Source organism: Spinacia oleracea, chromosome 1 (assembly GCF_020520425.1).
Source record: "Spinacia oleracea cultivar Varoflay chromosome 1, BTI_SOV_V1, whole genome shotgun sequence".
Lineage (NCBI taxonomy): Eukaryota > Viridiplantae > Streptophyta > Magnoliopsida > Caryophyllales > Amaranthaceae > Spinacia > Spinacia oleracea.
In genome coordinates, this window is record NC_079487.1 from 111,754,614 (window position 1) to 111,779,085 (window position 24,472).

The following is a 24,472-nucleotide window of genomic DNA, read 5'->3' on the forward strand; positions in this document are numbered from 1 at the left end:
CTTGAAATCTTATGTGGCATAATAAGCTAATTGTCAAATTAGCTTACCATTGTGGATGCTCTTAGATTCCTCCATTACCATGAAACGTTAGACAATGGAGTATAGCTACACAAATGCTTATCTTTTAGATATTTCTTAGTTACCATGTTAACCCATTGGTTGGAAGAGTCGGTTAATATCCTCAAAAAAAAAGCTTCATTTGCATGGCCTTATTATTTATGCCTGCTCTTCTAAATCCAAGGCCTAGCTCTTAGACATCCGGGTTTACAAATTTTGTCCCTTCCTATAAGGTTAGGGGCCTTGGAAGAGGGGTCCTTGTTCCAGAAAAATTGGCGATAGATTTTATCAAGAGAGGAGTTGACTGGTTGGGGAAGAGAGAAACTTTGCATTTGGTAATTAGCCTTAAATTGGCATATCAATTGACATTCTCGTAAATTCGTAATTATAATGAAAAATATACAACCTAAAAATTTACAATGTACATTATATTTGATATTTTAAAAAAAATAATAATTTTAATATAAAAAGAGATTGTATATTTAAATACATAAATTGTATATTTTGACAATTTATTAACGAAAATACTCCTTAATATGTTTTACTCGCTAATCATGGAGACTGACTAGGCGTAGCTCGTAAAGGAGCACTAAAAGGCTAGGATATTGAGGTTAAGAGTTTTACCAACTAAAATAGTTAGCTCCATAATTATTCTAATAACAGGAGATTACCATCGGTTCGGTGATTTGTTGGGTGACTTGGGTCTTATGTACTCTGTAGCAAATACATTCGTTTTTCACAAATTCTTATTTACAATGGGTGTACAATAAATATTGTACACCGGAATAAAAGTTAAGTCATAATGCTTAAAAGTTAAGCTTATATATGTGAAAGTTATCTATTTTTAAGTGATAAAGTTTTTCATTTTAGTAAAACTTATTTCTTCAAAATCACTAATAATGTATAAAATTAATCATTTAACCCTTTAAATATTTATCTATCAATTTTTTTACTAATATAAAAGTTAATCAAAACTAGGTTAAAGTTATAAAAAAAAAGGGTTAAAATTATCTTGGTGTACAATAAATTTATTGTACACCTTGTGCGCGCAAGACCTTTTGTTATTTTTAGGGTTTAATATTGATAGTTAAAATAAATTAAATCTAACTTACATAAGTTTCAATTACCAAATTTTTTTAAAAAAACAAATTTACGGATATGTAACTGCAAATGCAAAATAGTACTCCCTCCGTATTTTAAAAATAGATACACTTTTCTTAAACGGCCATATTTTAAAAAGAGATACACCTTTTTTTTGACATGTTTTGGTACCCACTTCCAATTATATTAATATTTCTCTCTTTGTTGTGGTCCCACACTCACTCACATCATCTTTTTGCTATAATAAATTATTCACCCACTACCCCACTTTCATCTTACTTTAATAAATTCAACTCACTCTCCTAAAACTAGATGTCGGTCAAGTGTATATTTTTTTAAAATACAAGGGAGTACTCCTTAGTACGGAGTACACAGGTTCAGAAGTCCACAACCGAAACGAGATCTGCGACAGACCTAATACGTTTATGTTTCAAATGATTCATATCATCAAGTGTACCCATTCCAAATTTCATTCCAATCAAATGATCCGCAGCTGCCAATATATCCCGCGGTAACAAAAACGTATTATTTTCGGGTGCCTCGGCTATTCACGACACGTGAGAAGCAGATGATTATTCATCTGCTTTCGGAAGAAATCGAACAACTTCTTGAGAATCCTACAAGATCTATTCGTTCTTCGAACTCTTTCGAGCATCTATCCACCAGTCAATCAATTCAATTACTTTACTTAAAGATCTTGTGTATTCCCCCATCCCTCGCTTTGACAAAGCCAGATCGCCCAATTGCATAGAAAGAAAATCGATCACTCTTCATAAAAAAAATACCGTTTTGCGAAGATACCGAGATAATATAATACGAAGCTTGTGGTTTTGACTTTTAAGTATGTTTATTGAAGTGACACTCTATATTCAACAGTTTCGCAAACATTAGGTTTTCAATACGTATTTGTTATACATTGGTGTAATTTTTACCCGACTTTTGACATTTTTATGTTAAGAAGTATTTTTTATGGATGAACTTTTAAAATAATTACATGATTATCTTTCTACAATATGGGCAATTTTATGAATGATGTCTTGGCCTAGTGGTTAAAACTGAGAGCCTGTGTACAATAGGTCTCAGGTTCGAATCCCCCTACCCCCATTTGTAATTTATATTGCCCTTGTGGCTCATTCGCACCAAAAAAACAATATGGACAATTTTAAAGGGGTTTTTTTATCAAAGAAAACATAAATAGAGTACTAAAAAGTAATTAAATTTTACTTATAACAGGTAATTTTACATTCATCTTACCATATTGATTGCACAAATTCTTATTTACAAAGGTTGTACAATAAATATTGTACATTAGAGTAAAAGTTAACTCAAATTGCTTAAAAGTCAAGCTTATATATGTAAAAGTTATCTATTTTTTAGTGAATTTTTTTTCATTTTTAATAAAACTTATTTCTTCAAAATTTCTAATAATGTATAAAATTAATCATATAACCCTTTAAAATGTTTATCTATCAACTTTTTTTACTAATATAAAAGTTAATCAAAACTAGGTTAAAGTTACAAGAAAATGAGTAAAAGTTATATTGGTGTACAATAAATTTATTGTGCACCTTGTGCGCGCAAGACCTTTTGTATTTATTGTCTGTATGTCCGTGTGTAATTAAGAATTGGTGCTTTATATTTCTTGTTGCATACATGCATTATTTTTAGGATTTTACATTTGAAGAATTAAAAATTACCTTATACGACGCCGTTATTAACTATAGTATGGTCCCAATTTTGGCGGGAACCATTTCCCGCCATTTCACCCCACTCCTTTCTTCCTCATAAATAGAGCTCGCACTACAGAGACAGGGTTCCCAGTCTTCCTACCACTTCCCTACTTCCCCACAATTTGCTCTCCTTCTCTCTCTTCACTCCCTCAAGAACAACTCAGAAACAATGTTTGAATTAAGGCTGGTACAGGGGAGCTTATTGAAAAGGGTGATTGACGCCATTAAAGATCTTGTCAATGACGCCAATTTTGATTGCTCTTCCACCGGATTCTCTCTGCAAGCCATGGATTCCAGTCATGTTGCTCTTGTCGCCCTCCTCCTGCGGTCCGAGGGGTTCGAGCATTTCCGATGTGACCGGACCTTCTCCATGGGTATGAGCATTGCTAACATGGCTAAGATGCTTAAATGCGCCTCTAATGATGATATTATTACCATCAAGGCTGATGACGGCACCGACACTGTCACTTTCATGTTCGAGAGCCCCTGTAAGTATTTCCTTTATATTACATTTTTGGTTTAATTGTTTCTGTTTTGGCTTAAATAGAATAGGGTTTTAGAAATGGGAAATTGATTTAGGGTTTTGGGCAATGGGAAATTGATTTAGGGTTTTGTAAAATGGGAATTTAATTTAGGGTTTTGTGAATGTGAAATTGATTTAGGGTTTTGTGAATGTGAAATTGATTTAGGGTTTTGGTGGGTTGTGTTTTGGCATTTGGAATCAGGATATCTTGCAGTAATGTTTGTCAATTAATTATGCCAGAATAGGGTTTTGCATTCATCATTTGGAGTTGGCCAATGTGGAATGTTTTTTGTCTATCTGATTGATTTAGATTCTATGATGCAAAGAGAGTGATACATTAAATTGGTTGTTTGTTAGATTTCACGTTATAAACATGGAGTGAATATTGGATTCAAGTTTTCTGCTTTGGTAGTTAGTAGTCACATAACCACCTGATGATCTTCTGTTGGAAGTTTATTGCTTTTGGGGGTTAATCATCTCTGATTTTGTTTGCTTAGTCCAAACAGTTGCAATTCCAGTTATTCCTTGTTCAATCAATTCATTGTTCAAAATAGTTACAGAGCACTTAATGTTGGAATGGGTTCCAGTTGTTTGTATCTTAATCTATGTCTGCATTTGGTTGCTTGTTTGTCATTGTGTTACCTTAACAATATGATACTTTATACGAAGTGTACTCCTTATGCATGCGATTCAAGTAGAATGTGTGATGAACATTTGCTGGCAATGTGATGAATGTTCAAGTTTTATATCTATGTACAGTGGTCCTCTTTGAGCTTTTGATGAATAGGACTATTCTATGACTTTCTGCGATATACATTAAAGTAGTATGCTTTCTTACTCATTGCTGCTGCCTGTCTAATGTGCAGCACAAGATAAGATATCAGATATTGAGATGAAACTGATGGACATTGACAGTGATCACCTTGGGATCCCAGATGCCGAATATGAAGCAATTGTTCGAATGCCATCAACAGAGTTTGGTAGCATATGTACAAGTCTTTCCACCATCGGTGATACTGGTAAGATGGGCTAATTGCTTATGTATATAACTAATGGTGTTTCCACTCACTACCATTCTTCTAAAAAGAGGAAGATAAGCTAACTTGATCCACTTATTGGTGCAGTTACTATTGCTGTGTCAAAGCAAGGTGTGACTTTTTCCACCAAAGGTGACATTGGATCTGGGAACATTACCTGCAGACAGAATTCATCAACAGAGAAGGTTTGTTCTTTCTCACTGCATCTACAAAAGTTACTCCAATTTGCAGAAATTACAATGTTTTGGATGATTATAGCAGTCTTGCTTATGAGAACTCATAATTTTGTTTTATTTTTGGTAATGTGGCAGCCAGAGGAGGCCACTATTATTGAGATGAAGGAACCAGTTGTTTTGACATTTGCTCTCAAGTATATCACTACATTCACCAAAGCAACATCTTTGTCCAGCCAAGTGACTATTAGCTTATCCTCGGATATGCCTGTGGTTGTGGAATACAAGATTGCTGAAATGGGCCACATCAGGTACTACCTGGCTCCCAAGATTGAAGAAGAGGATCTAGAGACCAACCTTCAGCCTGAAACCAGGCCTAGAACTGAGGCCCGAGAAGAAAATCATGCTAAACCCGAGGTCCATCAGGAGGCTCAAGAAGTTGTGCCTCTTGCTATAACGGGCACCAAGGAAGAAAATGGCACTGAAGATGAAATTGTTGAGGATTCCCAGGTTAAGATGGAAACTGAAAATGGAGCTGATGTGAAGCTTAAAGTGGAGAAAAAGCCATTGAAATCGGAATTAGCTATGGAGAAAGACTTTAAGATGGAAACTGATTCTGAAGCTGAGACAAAGCCTACGACAGAGGCAACACAACCAAAGTCAGAAGTTGAGGTTATGGAAGTAGAGGACTCTACTTGAGCAAACAATCACTGAAACATAACATGTTCATACTAGTGTTAGAGATTTGGGCAGTGTTTTATCTAGTCGGCTAGGTTTCCATGACCATTTTGGCATTTGATTTGATTATTTTTGGTCTGAAACCATTTTGATGTAAATCGGGTAGTTGGGTAATAGTAATTTAGGGCTTTCTTTCAAGAGTAACCTTCACTTTTGTAGTTGCTCAATGCAATGAACAAACAAGGAATTGGTGCAGAAGGGTGTTCTGGATTCAATGAGTTTTCCCTTTAGTTTTACTCATTTATGTTTTCCTTGTTCTGATTTCGATTTTGATTTAGATAAAACTATAGATTAGATTTTTGCTCTCCTAGCCTAAATCAGGTTAGGTGTCTGCTAGACCGTTACCAAAGACAGAGAGTGCATTCTTGCTGAAACAGTCAAAGCATTGTCTTTTTAACCAGTCTTAAGACATGAATTAAGCAAACGATATACGAGCACCTGTAAGATTAGAAGAGATATTAACCTAAACCTTATAATGAGCGCGTATCTTCTCCATTTTTTCCCCAAAGAATTCAAGGGTTTTGCTGTTTTGAGTTCGGTTGGTAATTGATTAACTCGAAATTGTGCACCTTTTCTTAATGTGAAGTACTCAGTGAGAACTTCCCTTGCCTTTTAAGTGAAGGATCAAGTCCTCCACAAACATAATTGTAGGGATAATCTGCAAAGGGAAGTGGAATCAGTTAATCAAGGGCTTAAGTTGAGCTTGACTCAAGCTTTGACCAATTTTGACAGTTAATTAAAAGCAGCTCAAAGTTGTCCAGTCTCATTAGAATCAAGTTGGCATGGCTTAATCATATGCAAATACTGGTTTTATTCACTATATGTTATTGTGATTTTGAAAGTATTATGTTAAACAGACTGGAGGTTCAAACCAATGGAAGCTACGGTAGAAGTCCGAGAAATGGTGTGATGGAATGACCAAATCGTGTAAAATAAGTACTCCGAAGAAATGTATAGTTACCCTGGCATATCCCATGAAAGAAAATGCAAGATGGCGAACTTTGGGTAAATCTTTCATTGCTTAAATCAAAATTATTTGATGAATGACTTCATTTTGATTGGGTATCTTTAAAAAAAACTTTACATTGATGGAAGGATCCAAACTCCAATATCAAGCAGATAAGGGTTAATGAAACTCCAATCTCATCTGAACCTGAGAACCAAAAAACTAACAAGCTAAGGAGCGGGGAAGCTAGGGATCCGAGGGAACAACCGTGAACCAAGTTACCAGATACCCTGAACCTGAAGATCTGGACAATGGATGCAACTCAACAACCTTTTTACAAGAAAACAAAATAGTCCAGGTTTATACTCCTGAATTGCAGAAATACCAGCACATTATAGGAGATAATATAAGATTGCAAACACAAGGAAAAATCTTAACCGATGAATGTCTTTCATTAATTACTCAATTTCGAACTGTTAAAAGGACAAACTGTATAGAAAATGCAATTCTACAACCTTTTTGCTAAAAGAATACAAAATATTCCCCCCTCGGACCCCAATATACCAATTTAACAAGAATAAAGAAACAGCAATTGCTTATGGCTTTTCCCTTTTCTTTTTAACCCCTATATATTTAGTTTACTTACTCATTTGTGGTGTTGATGGTGCAACCAAAAACCCATCCCCAAAGACTTACAGGGGAAAATCTGATATATAAATTGAAGAACCTGTGGCTCTGATATCTTGTGTACTGTCAATCCTTTTCTTCATGACATGTTGATGCTGTGCCTCAGAGGTAGGAATAAAAAGAGCAAAACTATTTCCTATCATTTATCTCAACTCAGATCATTTACTTCTTTTCTTGGCCTCACTGTAAAGTATGACCCCAAGGACAGTGAGTGAGTAACCGAGCATCCCAGTAATTGAGACAGGGTTTTTAAAGATCAAAATTGAGACGACAACAGCAACTGCACCCTTTGCATTTCCAAGCACCTGGTATAATAAACAAAATACTATTATTGAGCTGTGGTGTTATAGTCAATGACAGGGAAAGAAATTGTAGACATAAACAGTCAGCATCGAATCAAATTGGGTGCCTTGGGGATGGTTGACAGAGCAGAATGTTAAAGTGCAAATACATTATCACCCGCAAGCATAACAGCAGTTGCCAGAAGCCTCTGAGATTCTGAACTTAAGTTAACTAAAGACATTTATACATTTATGCATTTCACAAGAACAAGATATTTTATGGATGACACGGATTTAAGAGGTCAAGGAAGTTCTCTGTTTCCAAGCTCAAAACAGGTGTGCAGACAATGAGTAGCAGAGAAACTTACGAAAACATGACTTTCAAATACAACAAATCACCGATAAATGAGCTGCCACAGTAACATCGGAATCACAATACTGCTAAGAACATACAAGCAAATTAAATGGGCAGTCAGCTACTAAAAATATCTTCTTAGCTCCTCCTCCCACTTCCAAGTCCCAACTACTAAAACTAGTACACTGCAATTGGAGCCTTGTATGCATCAATTCACAAAATCGAAATCTCAAAACAAGCTTAGAGATTGACTTAACTGTCAATGACTCAAGGAGCCTCCCCACAGGCCCACACCTGATAATGTAATGTAATAACCTATTATCCGCTAAAAATATTATATTTTAATAGAAGGGTAGAGTTTTCTAAATGGCCAACGCCGCTAACCAATAAATGAAAGAAAGAAAGGCAAGCATTCATAGACCACAGATCTAGTGGTCCACAATACATCACATGGATATAGATCTGTAAGATGCACTGGTTACTGGTATAATATGAAGTACCATTTTAGTTTTAGCAAAGCAGAAAAATAAGCCACAATGGACCAAATTTCAGTAGTCCTTGTATCAGCAACATAACTTCATTTTAGAAATGTTGCAGTGAACTTATCAACGTTAACTTCCAGGCTTTGATTTGTTAACTTGCAGAATAGAGACTCCCGCTTATAACAAACTATTCTCACTTAACTGCTTGGTGAAAGTAAAAAGGCGAGGATGATAAAAAATACTAGCAGTACAGACACCTCTCTCATATTCATGAGCATTACTGAAAGCTACGGACAAATAAGTAGAGAAATTAGCTAAGCATCTTTATCAGTCACTACCTTTTATTCCAAAGTATCTCATTTTCAAAGTCTCCCTCTCCTACAAACTTTTCATTGTAACAGAGAATAAACAATTAAATAAAAGGGGACGCTTCTGTGTGACTCTATTGTGAGAGTCTGAGAGAAGCTTTAGCTTGACTTGATAAAACAAAATTCAAACAGGTAAATTCCTCATAAGATCGGACCTTCCTGGCTGGATTACTTGATCTATGATAAGGTTCATTTCAACTACATCTATGATAAGGTTCATTTCAACTTCATTTCAAATAGATCCCTTAATTCAGATCATTTTCATCCACATCATCTTAACAGTGACTTCAGGAGTTCAGGATATATCAGCAATAGGAGTATAGGACCCGAAGAAGCAAACTGATGGTCCAACAGTAATACTAAATCCAGCTACAACTGATGACATGTTCTGGATAAAGGAACAAACTATAAAGCTTCAAAATTAGCAATTATGCACAGAAAGAGATTCTTCAACTGCTGAGTGAAATGGGATTTCCAGCAATGCAAATATTTGACCCTTTACAACATACAAACTTGCAACATTTTTTTTTAACCCCTAACTAATGAATATACAAGCTAAGTAGTAAAAACACCAAAAGTTCAAATAGTGTGGTTGCTGTTACTGTTTGTTGCTGTGACATCATCGATAACATCCAAGAAGGAGAACTCTTAATTGCAAACTTTTTGAATCATAATTAGCCACGTACTCACAAGAACTATACGTCTATACAAAAAGGCTTGCACCTCCAATAATGAACATCTTCTCAAATCTAATACGCTATATAAGTTTTGTCATTACCCATTATAAAGGGAAAAAATCCCAAACTATCATGTACAGATCACAATTGCTAATCAGACACACAATTCTTTAATAGCTCAGATACAATAAAACAACTGCTTACACAAAGAACAGAAAACACTGTGTGATACAAGATCCCACATCTAATATCACACAAATAAAACTACTCCAGGCTCAAACTGTGAGGATCAATGTTTGGATACTGTAATTTCGGGTCTCCAGCAAATAGATTTCAGAAATCATTAAGGGGGAATTCACCAGACTGTGTATATGATAGATTCTCAATCACGGAATTCATTACGGAATTTCATAATCAAGTAACAAAGAACAATACAACTCCATAACCCCATAGGACAATACTGTAGCAAATACACACATTCCACATAACAACATCCCTATCAAACAAGGGTAGGAAAAGGTCATTTGCATACCTGAAGAGTCAAAGCACTGGTATGTTTGGTGACCAGGAAGTTGGTCAGATTCACAAAGTACGCCAACGAAGAATTGAAAATCAGATACCAGACAATCTTGACGTCTTCCCTTGCAAGTGCCAGAGTGATGCCAACCACATTTTCTTCCATGAACAGTGTTGCAGGAAGAAGGAAAACAACGGCTATTGGAGCCATATAAAGGAGGAGGTTCATAGAATTGAGCTTCTCCCTGAGCAAGCATATTAAGTTCTAGTCAGTCTCCCATCAACAGAACATACAATTACAAACGTGGAGCAAATGAGCAACTCACCAACTACGATTCAAATGACATGCTATAGAATACTACAGAGTACAAGACAATGAAAAAGGAAATGATCATTACCCTTCAGAGGACAGCAAAATACCCTGAACCACTGATTTAAGAGCCCTAGCAGCCGTTGCAGCTACACACATTAAAAACCCGAAAAGGTGGAAACTCGGTTCACCCTACAATAGTCAACCACATAAATTAGCACTAAAAATACAACTTAAACATATCTAAATCGGCATCTGCAAACAGCAATTAGAACATCTAACCATTGAAGGACAAATTCAATAACCAAAAATTTCCTCCAAACTCCGCCAACTAAAAGTTTCGTAACATCGGCAGTTAATGTCACCAGATACCTTCAAATTCAGCTAGTTCACTACTACAGCTAAATCCAGCGCCTCCTTTGAGTTAAAATTTAGCCCATAAACATCAATTAGCTAGTACTACGGTGACCCATAACTTGACAATTTCATCAACTTTCCTCTATTTTCACATTTAAACTAAAGCACCAATCTTTACAGGAAAATTTCCGAAACCAAAATTTCACAATTCCTACACCAATAAAAATTAAACAATTCACAATTAAAAAATGAAATTGAAGTTGAAGAAGTAATTACCCCACTAGCAATAACAACACCAGTAACAACAGGAATAAGGGTGGCATATGTAAGCCAAGCCTCCCTCTTAAACGTAATAAGATAGGCAAAAACGGCAGTGAAAAACGGCGTGGTCGCACCAATTGCTTGATTAAACGAAACAGGAAGATATTTCAGCGAAATGTTGCCACTAACAACAGAAGCACAGAAAATAAGACTAAGAGCTGCGATCTTGAAGAATTGAACCCGCGATCGGATAGTTTGCATCGGTACCATCTTTAGCCAAGCTATAGCAATGTAGCTTAGCAATGAACAAGCAGTCATATGACACATGGTAAGAAAGATCGGGTACTTGAACCCGTAATTGCTTAACAAATACTTGTTCAGCAATAATACCCCAATGTTTGATGAGTACCATGCTGTCACCAGCCCTATTGTGAAGAATCTGCTCGTCGTCTTCATCTCCGTCAATTTAATTTACCCTAATTTGAAACCTTAATTAGGTTTGAACTGAGGTGAAAAAAAACGACGAACAGATACAAAACCCTAGAAATTGGAAATTGATTCGATCTTCAAATTTTCGCTAGAGATCTGACATTTTTTGAGGAAATCGAAAAATTCCAGAAACCAAATCAGAGAGTATAATTGCGGTGATTGTACGGATCACATTAATGAATCGGAAACCCGTGATACAGAGAAGAGGAGAGAGAATTGAAAATGGAGGATTCGGTAGCTTTTGGAGAAGACGACGAATTTTAGGTTGAGGGAATGAAATGTGAGGAGAGAGAAAGTGCGGAGGTGAAAACGCGTTGGGTGTGTGTAGGGGAGGAGGGAGAGGAGAGGGGATTTGCAGATATTGGCAATGGCGGATGGGATGGATGGAACTATGGAAGGGTCGTCGGTCGTTTTTACGACGTACGAGTATTAATTAAAGAGAAAAATAAATTTAATAGAGTAGTCGTTTTCGGGTTATACTTCTTGTATTTATTTTGTCTTTTACTCAATTAATCTACCTTTTTAATTTTTGGGAATAATGGTGATGAGAATTGAAAAATACCAACCCTTTGAGATAGGGAAGTTTAATTTGTGTGTGATATGAGATTGGGGGTAGCCTAGGGGTGATTTGGTGGTATAACCCTATATGGCCGGCTAAAGGGAGGTCTAGCTAGACCTACAACACCGGGCCACCAAATTTTGGGGCCCCAAAAAAATTATGTTGGTTAAATCCCCAAAAACAAATATTATATATTTAACAGCTGCTTTGTTATGCATTATGTAATCTTTGTCCCAGTTGGTAAGGACTAATAAATGTAATAGTTGAGACCAAGGTTCGATTCTTTGCCCGCCCCTTTCTTTTTTGTTTTTTCATGTCCATCAAACCTTTTTCATCAATTTTCTCAAACCCTCGCACATAAAACGTTAAACCATATTATTAATTTGACTCTATATTTTGTATAAATAAAACAATATTAATATAATAAGTATGTTTTTTTTTATAAGGGCCCAATATCTGTATTTAGCACAGGGCCTCCAAATTGTTGGAGACGGCTCTGGGTAAGTTTATCCTCAGACTCAACTTCAATCTTCAGAATCTACCACATCAATTTTCCACTAACTTTTACTTTTTTCTTAATTATTTAGAATCACACAAGACTTTTCCTATTTTACACATATCCCCAGACTCGTCTCAGACTCAACTAAGCTCCTAAAAAAGATATTTAAATAGGATAAAGTATGATGATGTGATATAATTTTATTGTGTGGAGAAAAAAAAAATAGAGTTTAAAGTGAGTTTTGAGTGAATCTTGGATATTCAAACTCACCTTCAAACTTATTGTAATCTTTTATCACATTACCCCAAGAGTCTGACTCTAGACTCTGTTTAAGACTCCACTCAATAGGGGTGAACTCACCCTAAAGCTCTGTTCTTCTGAGCTTCTTTTGGTTGAACTGAACTGAATGCAATTTTACTAAACCGAACTGGATTGGATGGAACTAAAGTAAATAGTAAATAATAATTAATAAATAATAAATACTCATAATAAACGATAAACAATAAACAATAATTATAAATTATCATACACAATACATATTTTTCTAAAATGTGTAGAGCACAAATTAGAAATAAAATACTTGAACATATTAATAAGATTTTTTTTTTTTTTGGGTGTATCACCCGATTCACCCTTAGGGTTAATACAAATTCGAGGCAAGTTTTGAGTAGATGTGTTCCAGTCTTCTTCCAGTTGTTGTTGTGGGTGATCGAACACGGGGTCCTCCCGACCAGTTCAGCTTCAATCACCACTGAACCAACAAGCAAATAGTATTATTTAAGGAATTGTAATTTGTTTGTTTGATTAATTTCGTTTTTGGGTGCGTAAAACGAGGATGGAGGAACTTATAGTCTTCTACCATGATCAGCCAAATATAATTTGACCGTGTCAATGATCTTAAGTTCTTAATAGCTAGACATGTCAACATAATGTTCAAAGTTGTCTTCAAATCGGAATTATATTATTATTCATTCAATAAACAAACAAGAAAAATAGCCGTCAAACCTCAACAAAACAAATTAAACAAACAAATGTGGAAAATTAACAAATTGTAGTAATATTGAACATATACCATGACTTGTAATAAAAAAAAAAAAATCGTCCTTTTTTTAATTTTCAAGTATTCTCCCACTATCTATTTATGGGTCTACTACCATGTGGGTTTACAACTAAGTTTTTGCTTTAGTGATGTTTTACTTACCTTATTGTTTGCTATAATCATGTGAATGAAGATGAACATCCACTCAATGTCATATGCACTTTACAAGTATAAAAAGGTAATTTAGTTTTGAATTCTTCAAGATTTTCCTCATTGATCAACCAAATTTCTTGATTCAAGTCATGTTTACTTCAACTTATTTTCACGTATTTCGGCAAAAAATAAATTCGGATACGATACGTTCGGGGAAAAATGATGACCTATATACAATTCATGGGTGATGATAAAGGTCGTAAGTTGCGACAATATTTAGTTGTCGCAATCTTACGCGTCAGAGTTTAATTGGTACATATAGGCGCCACATAGGCTATGCATCATCAAAATATTTTTACTATCAATGCAATCTTTTTATTATGAAAATATGTAAATAACGTATTCGATATATATAAACAATGAAACAAATTAGAATATTATGATTTTCCTACCTTTTTTTTGAAACATGTATAATAGGTTATATAAGTTAAATATTTTAGTTTCTAATTTAAATCATGACACATAAACACGTCATGTCATCATTGTGATACGACTTAAAGATCGCATGTTGCGAGATTTTCGACAATTCATATCTACAATAAGTTTTGATACGTTATAATAAGCTCGGATAAATTTAGTTAAGTTCATAAATATAAGTGAAAAGCAGGTGAATAAAACACAACCTTAGATTAAATTGATAAAGTGGTTTAGGTATATGATCTAGAAATAGGGTCACTAGTGGAAAAAACCCCTGTTGTAGCCCCCTTGTTGAGGGGGGCATACATAAGCGCGCCTCAATAGCTACTTAGTCAACGCGGGTCAAATATTTTACTATTCTGTTGAGGCGGGCTTTTTTAGTGTTCGCTTCTACAGAAGCTGTTGAAGGGGGCTTTACTTGCCCGCCTCAATAGATAGAAGCTGTTGAAGGGGGCTTTTAATTGCCCGCCTCAATAGGGTCTATCTGTTGAAGGGGGCTTTTAATTGCCCGCCTCAATAGGCTACATTAAATTTTAAAAAAATAAAACCACCGCCAAACGTACAGATCGATAAGCTTCTCTTCTCTTCACTTCTCTTCTCTTCACATCTCTTCTCTTCACCGCGCGACTCCACCACCACCATAACCACCACCACCACCTTCCTCACCGCGCGGCTCCACCACCACCATCTGAAGGAGAGTTTCCCCACCGTCGTCTTCCCTATCTCGGTTGACTCTGTTTCACACAGTGCCGCAATATATCAAGGTTAGGTTATAATTGATTCTTGTTTTGCTTGGTCTTAAAATTCAGTTTCTCTTCAATTAGTTGAGCATAATGAGTTGATTATGCAGAGAATTTAGGCTAATGTTTCAATATTGGATGAATTTACAAATTAGGGTTTGATATTTGTGGTTTTTCTAGTTCAGTTACAAAATAGATGTTAGGTTAAATTTTTCTAGTTCAGTTACAAAATAGAAGTTAGTGATATGGGTTTTGTGTCTAAATGATGAAGGTCTCTTTTATGGTGATGGTTTATGTAAGCTATGTGAGTAGCTCGATCCAAAGTATGCAGATGAAATGAAGTGTTTGAACTTTTAAGTGGAGCGAATCGATATGAATCTGTTGAAAATATGTCTGCATAAAATATACTCATGTGTTCATTGTAATATTGATAGTTTATTAATGATGTAAACTAATCGTTGATATTGGATTGTAGCTTTATAGGCTCTAAAATTACCATAGCTTGATGTATTCACTATAGTATATTGTGATGTTTTTTGTACACGCTTATCTACAATATTCTGATGTATGACAGTGGAGACTGTTGTTGCTGCTGCTTTGATTTTCAAGTTCTTTTAGTTCCATTTTTATTATGCTACAATATTGCTCTTGCTATTGTTGAGTTCCTATTCTGGGGTTTTGTGAGATCGGAAACTGTCCATAGACAACTGCCTGTGGGGCTTTGACAGGTTCAACAAGGACTAAAATAGGTGCAACAATAAACTTTGTCACCTTCTACTTGGTTGCATTGCCTGTACTAGTTGTTATGGCATTTTCGGTCAAGGTTGGATTTATCGGTCTGTGGTTTGGGCTCGCAGCAGCTCAACCAGCTGGTGTACCTGATGCAACCAGCTGGTGTACCTGATATAGCCTGCTACAGTATCTGATAATAACGCAGATTGTAAACACTTCTTTATTGCAAGTATTATGTTAACGGTGTGAAAAAAACTAGTCTGCCCCCCTAGAGATTTTTTTAGTCTTTTTTTGTTTCTTGGTTAAAAATTTAATCAAGCCAGGTCGTCGAGCACCTGTCAAAATTTGAAAATGTATGCACAGTCCGCAGCAAACCTCCGTGCCTCTTCCTTTGCCGAGGACCAGTCTCATATTAACTAGTTCTACTTACAAGGCTTTTGACTATGGCTGAGTATGAGTAGTGCCAGGTGCTTGTAGCTTAACTCTTGCATAGTTGCATGCATAGGGGCTCATTCAGTTATCCATCCTGTTGCATGGAAACAAACTGTGGTTTGATATTTAACTTAAGAAAGGACTTTAATAACCAAATTAGGAGATTCTATAGCTATGTTATTTTATGTGGAGCTTTTTCCTTTCTGTTACTTTTCAACTAAATCTAATAGCATTTGCTTACTTCTAATTTTCAAGGGAGATGAAGCATCATTGCAAAAAGCGCTGCATTTGGTGTACAACCTCAATCAGGACTGTGTAGATGTTCTGTTTTATGCTTCTTGGTGCCAGTTCTCGAGGAACTTCAGACCAAGCTATTCAACCCTGTCTTCCTTATATCCATCTATTCCTCATTTTGCAATAGAAGAATCAGCCATCAGACCAAGGTTTGGACTTAAAACCAAATCTTAGTTTTTTTTAACTCACCAGTTCTACGCACTGATCTGCACAGCTCAGATCAGAACTGTGCAGATCAATGCACAGAACTGATCAGAACTGACCAGTTCTGTGCACTGATCTGCACAGTTCTGATCTGAGCTGTGCAGATCAATGCACAGAACTGATCAGAACTGACCAGTTTTGTGCACTGATCTGCACAGTTCTGATCTGAGCTGTGCAGATCAGTGCACAGAACTGATCAGAACTGACCAGTTCTGTGCACTGATCTGCACAGTTCTGATCTGAGCTGTGCAGATCAGTGCACATAACTGCACAGTTCTGGGCAAAATGCTACAATTGGCCATTTACAAAGCTATACCTAAAATAATGGCCTTATGGTATTACACCTAACATGCAAAACAATCCCAAATCAAACCTCACCTAAAAAAACAACCCAAAAAAAAAATCATAACTCACCAGTTCTACGCACTGATCTGCACAGCTCAGATCAGAACTGTGCAGATCAATGCATAGAACTGATCAGAACTGACCAGTTCTGTGCACTGATCTGCACAGTTCTGATCTGAACTGTGCAGATCAATGCACAGAACTGATCAGAACTGACCAGTTCTGTGCACTGATCTGCACAGTTCTGAACTGAGCTGTGCAGATCAGTGCACAGAACTGATCAGAACTGACCAGTTCTGTGCACTGATCTGCACAGTTCTGATCTGAGCTGTGCAGATCAGTGCACAGAACTGATCATAACTGACCAGTTCTGTGCACTGATCTGCACAGTTCTGATCTGAGCTGTGCAGATCAGTGCACATAACCTTTGAAATTTTTGTTTTTGGTTTTGTCAACTATAATAGTTTTTGAAATTTTTGCATTATACATTTACTTTGTAGGTGTTTATTCCACGAACACACCTTTGCATTTGACAACTCTCAGATTGGGTTTGTTTGTCCCGAGGCAATGTCAAGCTCTAGAATCAAGGCCAACCCTCAGGCTGCATCAATGTATTTGAAAGTAGTTTTCAATGCTGAAATTGAAAAGGAGAAGAAGGGTGATCCTAACATTACCAAGTGGTTTTTGATCCCATACCATCAAGAGTAAGTGTTAGAGATTGATCGATATTTGGTAAATAGCTATGTTATTGTTATTTTCATGCATAAGGTTGCAATAACATTTATATATAATGCAGAAATCATTGGATTTTGTACGTGTTAGACCTACGTAGAGGTTGTGCGTATATTTTCGACTCTGCGATAGGTTCCAACCGAGAAAATAGTGCATGGGGAATCTTGTGTTTGTAAGTTACTTTCAATTCTTTTTAAGTTATTTCTTTTCGTGCCGAATCAGATTCATGAAGTTTTACTCAACTTCCAGGGCATACCAAGTGTACAAGTTTAATGATGGGATTTGTCCGAATAGAGCGACTATGCAGGGGTTGAAAGGCTTCCATGTAAAGGTATATCATGCTTACTAATTAGCTTTACTTTTTTTTTTGGGTAACTACTTGGATATATAATTTATGATTTATCTCCAAATCAGTGTGCTCAACAAGTCGGCGCCCACGAGTGTGGCTATTACGTTATGAAGTTCATGCATGAAATAGTCACGTTACACCATAACACTGATGAGCGGTTAGACAATGTTCGTTCTTTTACCATATGTTAGTTGAACTACTAATACTAGTACTTTTACGTAGTAGAATTCTTAATTTACAAGTAGCATTACTTATCATGTTACTTATTTCAGGCTTACACTCCAAGAAATGCGCCTTATACCGATGAGGAAATAGATGTGGTTCGTGAGCAATGGGCTAAGTTTTTTACAACCGAGTATTTATTTACTTAGGTTGTTTAGACACAAAGATGGAAGCGTTTATATCTTCATGGATTTGGTAAAGTTCTTTAATTTTTCCATAATTACAAGTCTGCTGGATTTGCTAATTTATTGCTTTGAATACTAATCTGCTGGTCTTGCTGCTGTTGCATGTGAATTCTGATCTGGTGGTCTTTAGAATTTCACTTCCATCTGTGTGTTTCTCCTCTGTTTGCTTCTGTTTAGAGCTAAAATGACATTTCCGCTCCCAACTTTGAACTAAAAAACCTAAGGACTCATTTGATTCTTATTACATGTCTAATATGCATAGTTTTAACTTTCTAAAACTCATTCGAATCTATTTATGCACATTTAAGGCTCATTAGGTCGTTATAGGTCATGTTTAGAGCTAAAATGACATTTCCGCTCCCAACTCTGAACTAAAGAACCTAAGGACTCATTTGATTCTTATTACATGTCTAATATGCATAGTTAAAACTTTCTAAAACTCATTCGAATCTATTTATGCACATTTAAGGCTCATTAGGTCGTTATAGGTCATGTTTAGAGCTAAAATGACATTTCCGCTCCCAACTTTGAACTAAAGAACCTAAGGACTCATTTGATTCTTATTACATGTCTAATATGCATAGTTAAAACTTTCTAAAACTCATTCGAATCTATTTATGCACATTTAAGGCTCATTAGGTCGTTATAGGTCATGTTTAGAGCTAAAATGACATTTCCGCTCCCAACTTTGAACTAAAGAACCTAAGGACTCATTTGATTCTTATTACATGTCTAATATGCATAGTTAAAACTTTCTAAAACTCATTCGAATCTATTTATGCACATTTAAGGCTCATTAGGTCGTTATAGGTCATGTTTAGAGCTAAAATGACATTTCCGCTCCCAACTTTGAACTAAAGAACCTAAGGACTCATTTGATTCTTATTACATGACTAATATACATAGTTTTAACTTTCTAAAACTCATTCGAATCTATTTATGCACATTTAAGGCTCATTAGGTCGTTATAGGTCATGTTTAGAGCTAAAATGACATTTCCGCTCCCAACTTTGAACTAAAGAACCTAAGGACTCATTTGATTCTTATTACATGACTAATATACATAGTTTTAACTTTCTAAAACTCATTCGAATCTATTTATGCACATTTAAGGCTCATTAGGTCGTTATAGGTCATGTTTAGAGCTAAAATGACATTTCCGCTCCCAACTTTGAACTAAAAAACCTAAGGACTCATTTGATTCTTATTACATGACTAATATACATAGTTTTAACTTTCTAAAACTCATTCGAATCTATTTATGCACATTTAAGGCTCATTATGTCGTTATAGGTCATGTTTAGAGCTAAAATGACATTTCCGCTCCCAACTTTGAACTAAAGAACCTAAGGACTCATTTGATTCTTATTACATTACTAATATACATAGCTTTAACTTTCTAAAACTCATTCTAATCTACGTATGCACATTTAAGGCTCATTGGGTCGTTATAGGTCAACAACGTACTTAATTATCTCTATAGTCTGCTACTATATCTTTTAATTTTATGCTTCAATGGAATGTAAAGACAATATCGTGAGTGTAAACTTTGGTACTCATATATATTTTCCTTCCATGCAACTTGCAGGCTAGGGATCGAGTCGATTGGAAGAAAGTCAACACGACCTTACTTAAGGTTTGTAATGCATGATCTAAAGGGACCTAAGTGGCTGGATTAGAGACATTTGTTAGATTAGCTCTCTAGCCTTTTGTCTTTAGTTGTTAATATTAGTTGTAATTTGTTAGACTAGCTAGGTGTTTAAAAATTGTAAACATACGTACTATATATACGCTTTGCTCTGTTGGGTTAATATAAATGAAGTTAATGTAATGATTTATTTATCAAAGATAAGCAGATTCATACCTTTGCTATTTTGGTGTTGATTGGGTACAGGTTTCAATACTCAATGGAGTATATATCTAGTTGTGGTTATTGCCGCCTATTTTATATTTTAAAAGAATTTGGAAAAAAAAAAATTAATGTTGTTGAAGGGGGCTTTTAATGTACGCCTCAACAACATATGAACTTTTGGCGCAAAAATAAGGACCTGTTGAGGGGGGCATTTAAGAAGTGAGCCTCAACAGAGGAGGCTGTTGAGGCGGGCTTCTTAAATGCCCCCCTCAACAGGTCCTTATTTTCGCGCTTTCTGTAGAGGTTTTTGAGGCGGGCTTTTGAAAGCCCCCCACAACAGATCACCTGTTGAGGCGAACAAAGCCCGCCTCAACAGATCACTGAGCTGTTGAAGCTACGTCTGTCGCAGCGGGCCTTGTTCGCCTCAATAAACCCAAAATGCCCCCCTCAACAGGTATTTTTTCCACTAGTGGGTGATGATAAAGGTCGCAAGTTGTGATAATATTTAGTTGTCGCAATCTTACGTGTCGCAGTTTAATTGGTACGTATAGGTGCCACGTAGGCTATGCGTCATCAAAATATTTTTACTATCAATGCAATATTTTTACTATGAAAATAGATAAATAAGTTAGTCGATATAAAGAAGGAAACAAATTAGAATATTAAGATTTTCCTACCTTTTTATGAAATATGTATAATATGTTATAGGAAAATTTGTCAAATACAACCTAATAAAGTTATCTATTTGCCAATTACAACCTCAAATTTCTATTTTTGCCAATTACAACCTTAAACTTATACATCCATTTTAAATTACAACCCGAAATTATTTTCCGGTAAAAATCACCGGAAAATGATGTCATAATGATATTAAAAAAAATAGTTACATATTTTCTATAATAAAATTAGATCGATAAATAAGAATTAAAACAAAAAAATAAAATAATCGAATTTTTTTTTTTTTTTACAGATATTATGTACTTCATAATTTTTTTAAGATAGAGAAACTTAATATAAGGAGCACATGGACATTGTGAATCATATACGTTACGTCCACTTTCGGTTAATATATGTCATATTGTCATCTACGTTTCTTATAGTCCATTGATGATGTTTTTACAAGAATAAAAAATGACGACTGATGTTAATATGTTACCTCACACCTAGTATCTGGATCCGTAACGTAATTCTAACATGCAATTAGTGATTAGTGATGAAACAGGCATGCAAATCACACATATGGAATACACAATATACTCGAAATAAGTACGGAGTACTCTGTATTACGGTATTCTATACGAGCTTTTTTTACTCCTTATTTGAATTAACTTTTCTTTTGAACTTACATACTTCATCTGTTTCTTAAATATTGCATCATTGGTGACTTTGCGTTTCTCAACGCATTTTTTGACTCTCGAATTATGTACAAGTAAAAATTATAAAAAAAATTATATGTGGAAAATATATGCCAATACTAATCTAACAAGATTTCATATGACTACAATTTTTCTTAAGTAGAAATCACAAAAAATGGACAAAATTCTAGCATAAATAGTACAAAAAATAAGATGATACGTAGTACAACATTTATAAAACGAAAAAAGTATTACAATTCCATCTAAGTTCTAAAATGTTACGGAGTCGTGATAAACCTGTTAGGCTGCCAACCCAATCAAGCCGGTCAAATTTCGCGAGTTTGGGTGTTAAATGTTGGCCTATAAACGGGTACAAGCCAATTCATTTGACAATGGCCTGGCCCAGCACAACCTCTGATTGACTGATTGTCTCGATATAATTGAATACATATAGTGGGTACTCATACTACACAATTCACAATTCACAATTCACAATTCACAATTCACAAGAATCTAAACTACTTTCACAATTCACAATTCACAATTCACAATTCACAATTCACAAGAATCCAAACAAAGAGTGAAGAGCAATTGGGGATTGAATCTAAGTAAACTTTTTGATACAGATACTCAAATATTTTGTTATAAGGGAAGTAAAAAAAATTGGAAATAACGTAAAAATAGAATACAGAGATTACGGTTTTGGATCCTCTAGAGTTCTAAAATAACTCTACAAGGTAGATTTTGAGCAATATCAACCATTTGATGAAAAATTAATGGCTCATAGATTATCTTTCCAAAATTCCCCCTATTTTATTCTCATCAATATCTACTTCCTGATTCTCCTTCCCGCTAATATGAGCCATTGATTTTAAAATGTATGGTTTAGATACAACTCTACCTTGTAGAGTTTTATTAAAATTCTAGAGGATCCGAACTCGTACATATTACATAATACAAATAAGTTATGATCTAAAAAAATTTATATAGTACTCTCCAGACCAATGTGGAATAGCCCAAAAAATAGACCCAAAGCAGATAACCTAGTGTAGAATAACATATACCATGCATAAAGTTCGGTTATTTTTTTAACCCAAGATTATTATAGGTTTCGGGCATTTTAGTATTATAATATAACAAGTACCTTACCTTGAACCGCAACCTATTGCAACAGAGTTTCCGATTTTCAATAACATATTGCAACAATTTCTGATTACTATACTACTCCCTCCATTCCTTTTTGATCTTCCTGTTTCTATAAATGTCGTTCCTATTTGATCTTCCTGTTTCTATTTTTGGACATTATTTTTTACCATAAATTTTCCCACCATCCCTTATTTAATTCATTCACATTTCCCCATTCACCCACCCAACCCCACTTTTATGATTTTTTATTACTTTAATAAAAATATCTTCTCTTTCCTTCATTTCTTTATTACTTTTCTTCATTTATTTATTATTTTCTCTTACACCCAATCATTACTCTTACACCCAATCATTACAAGATTCTATTTTCTTATTTTCCACCACAAACACCAAATAGGAAGATCATTTAGGAATGAAGGGAGTATAAGTCCATAAGGAACTTCAAAGGTGGTGGTGAAATTTTTTCTTTTTTTAAGGAAATATAGCGTTAACAATATAATTAGGACTGATAATTTCATCCGAACTCGAAGGGTAATCACCCATCCTATCCAGATAAATGGATGAAAACCTGAATCAAAGCGGATGCTAAATGGAAGATTGATGGATCGAGAGACGGATCAAGTAGAATTCTGACGAAGGTTCATCTAACCCATCACCCGATAATAATAAAATGAAATCATGAGTAGTTATCGGTTCAACGCATCATTTCATTTTTTTTAACGGGATCCTTTCATGTAATATCATAGGACTTCACAATAATTTTTATCGGACCCATAGATCATTTCAGGTTTGGATTTGACGATTAAGATGCGCTTAATACTCGTACAATTCGTTGCGTTACACGTACTTTTATATACGGAGTATTGCTAGGGGTGTCAAATCGGTCAGCGGGTCTGATTTGGGACAGACTTATCGGATCCGAGTTGAAATAGATCGAGTTGGAACGAATTCATTTGGCTAACGGATCAGATCAGATGTAAAACTTAACGAATCGGATCGGGTCAGACTTTTTATGCACAGGTTCATTTCAAATCGGGTTGTAACCGGGTCGAGTAGTAGTCGGGTCGGAATGGAACATGACGGATTGTTAACATGTTTAGCCTGGCTATAACGGGTTCAGATTCATATTCAGTCGGACTAATATCGGGTCGGGTTTATATCGGATCAAATTAATCGAGTAGCGGACTAGAACTGGTTGGACCGGAAAGGATTTAGCTAGTCAGGTTACATAGGATTCAGTTTCATACCGGTTTGAGGTATTATCGGATCGTGTTAATCAATAGCGGGTTGGAATTAGGGTCCGGTCCATTCGATTCCAAATTATATAATTATAATATCGACGACTTAATTAGGGGACGAAAACGATAACTAAAGAACATTAATATAATGTTATTGACTATATTGTATACAACTTAGTTTTATATCACATACGTTCCTGGAAGTTCTTTACGCGTCTTGGAATATGTGTCCATAGTATGAAAATGTTGGCCGTAGATTATCACTATTAAATACGTCAAAACATTATTAGGTAAGACCGTAAGATCTTGTTAGATTGGTCTGGATATATAGTGCGACATAATTAATATTTTATTACGGGTCGTGAACGGTTCATGTTAAACGGGTTCGGATTAAACGGGTCATGGGTTGAAACTGTTCGGATTAAACGGGTTACGGATTGCAAACGGATCGGATTAAACAGATTTTCCTCGGTTTGGAACGGATTCGGGTTCAAACGGATCGAATCGTTTCGATTCAGATTAAACGGATTCAGATTGTCACAAATCAGTCTGTTATCGGATTCAGCTCTTAATCAAATCAATATTAACGAGTTAGGTCGTATTCGGATTGAATATAAGTGTTTTGGATAGGATTTGGATTTTAGCTCGCGGGTTCTAAACGGTTTAGATTCTAAACGGTCGGACAATCCCATCGGGCTTACCGGGTCGGATTGACAATTGACACCCCTTAGTATCGCACTATAAAAATGAACGACCCTTAAGTCTAGCCATCGGATCATCCGATCCACTTTACAACACACACAACTAACCCAAGTATAACTATATTGATAG

The 24,472-nt window shown here is 35.5% G+C and overlaps 3 protein-coding genes across 3 annotated transcripts; 2 read left to right on the plus strand and 1 right to left on the minus strand.

Moving 5' to 3' along the window:
* The first annotated feature begins 2,906 nt into the window (after positions 1 to 2,906).
* LOC110805675 (proliferating cell nuclear antigen) lies at positions 2,907 to 5,595 on the plus strand. Its single transcript, XM_022011303.2, has 4 exons — positions 2,907 to 3,376; positions 4,278 to 4,430; positions 4,536 to 4,633; positions 4,760 to 5,595. Exons 1-4 carry the CDS (start codon positions 3,058 to 3,060, stop codon positions 5,318 to 5,320), a joined length of 1,131 nt encoding a protein of 376 aa, XP_021866995.1. The 5' UTR covers positions 2,907 to 3,057; the 3' UTR covers positions 5,321 to 5,595.
* A 1,135-nt stretch (positions 5,596 to 6,730) lies between these two features.
* Positions 6,731 to 11,530, minus strand: LOC110805665 (probable sugar phosphate/phosphate translocator At3g11320). The gene is made up of 4 exons (XM_022011292.2): positions 10,615 to 11,530; positions 10,070 to 10,173; positions 9,688 to 9,916; positions 6,731 to 7,297 (listed from the first exon to the last, which is right to left on the minus strand). The coding sequence occupies exons 1-4, from the start codon at positions 11,053 to 11,055 to the stop codon at positions 7,151 to 7,153; spliced, it is 921 nt and encodes a 306-aa protein (XP_021866984.1). The 5' UTR covers positions 11,056 to 11,530; the 3' UTR covers positions 6,731 to 7,150.
* Positions 11,531 to 17,068: 5,538 nt separating this feature from the next.
* On the plus strand, positions 17,069 to 20,047 carry LOC130466119 (uncharacterized). Its single transcript, XM_056834837.1, has 6 exons — positions 17,069 to 17,266; positions 17,359 to 17,466; positions 17,544 to 17,625; positions 17,709 to 17,810; positions 17,916 to 18,060; positions 19,639 to 20,047. The coding sequence occupies exons 1-5, from the start codon at positions 17,130 to 17,132 to the stop codon at positions 18,012 to 18,014; spliced, it is 528 nt and encodes a 175-aa protein (XP_056690815.1). The 5' UTR covers positions 17,069 to 17,129; the 3' UTR covers positions 18,015 to 18,060; positions 19,639 to 20,047.
* The last annotated feature ends 4,425 nt before the right edge of the window (positions 20,048 to 24,472 follow it).

What these genes read in the sequence shown, in the direction of transcription:
- LOC110805675 (XM_022011303.2), top strand. Translation starts at nt 3,058, where the DNA reads ATGTTTGAATTAAGGCTGGTACAGGGGAGCTTATTGAAAAGGGTGATT. An exon ending in TTCCACCATCGGTGATACTG is followed by an intron (nt 4,431 to 4,535) that starts GTAAGATGGGCT and finishes TTATTGGTGCAG; the next exon opens with TTACTATTGCTGTGTCAAAG. An exon ending in AGAATTCATCAACAGAGAAG is followed by an intron (nt 4,634 to 4,759) that starts GTTTGTTCTTTC and finishes GTAATGTGGCAG; the next exon opens with CCAGAGGAGGCCACTATTAT.
- LOC110805665 (XM_022011292.2), bottom strand. Translation starts at nt 11,055, where the DNA reads ATGAAGACGACGAGCAGATTCTTCACAATAGGGCTGGTGACAGCATGG. An exon ending in GTGTTGTTATTGCTAGTGGG is followed by an intron (nt 10,174 to 10,614) that starts GTAATTACTTCT and finishes TGACTATTGTAG; the next exon opens with GGTGAACCGAGTTTCCACCT. An exon ending in CCAGTGCTTTGACTCTTCAG is followed by an intron (nt 7,298 to 9,687) that starts GTATGCAAATGA and finishes TTATTATACCAG; the next exon opens with GTGCTTGGAAATGCAAAGGG.
- LOC130466119 (XM_056834837.1), top strand. Translation starts at nt 17,130, where the DNA reads ATGTCAAGCTCTAGAATCAAGGCCAACCCTCAGGCTGCATCAATGTAT. An exon ending in GCATGGGGAATCTTGTGTTT is followed by an intron (nt 17,467 to 17,543) that starts GTAAGTTACTTT and finishes CTCAACTTCCAG; the next exon opens with GGCATACCAAGTGTACAAGT. An exon ending in TGAAAGGCTTCCATGTAAAG is followed by an intron (nt 17,626 to 17,708) that starts GTATATCATGCT and finishes TCTCCAAATCAG; the next exon opens with TGTGCTCAACAAGTCGGCGC.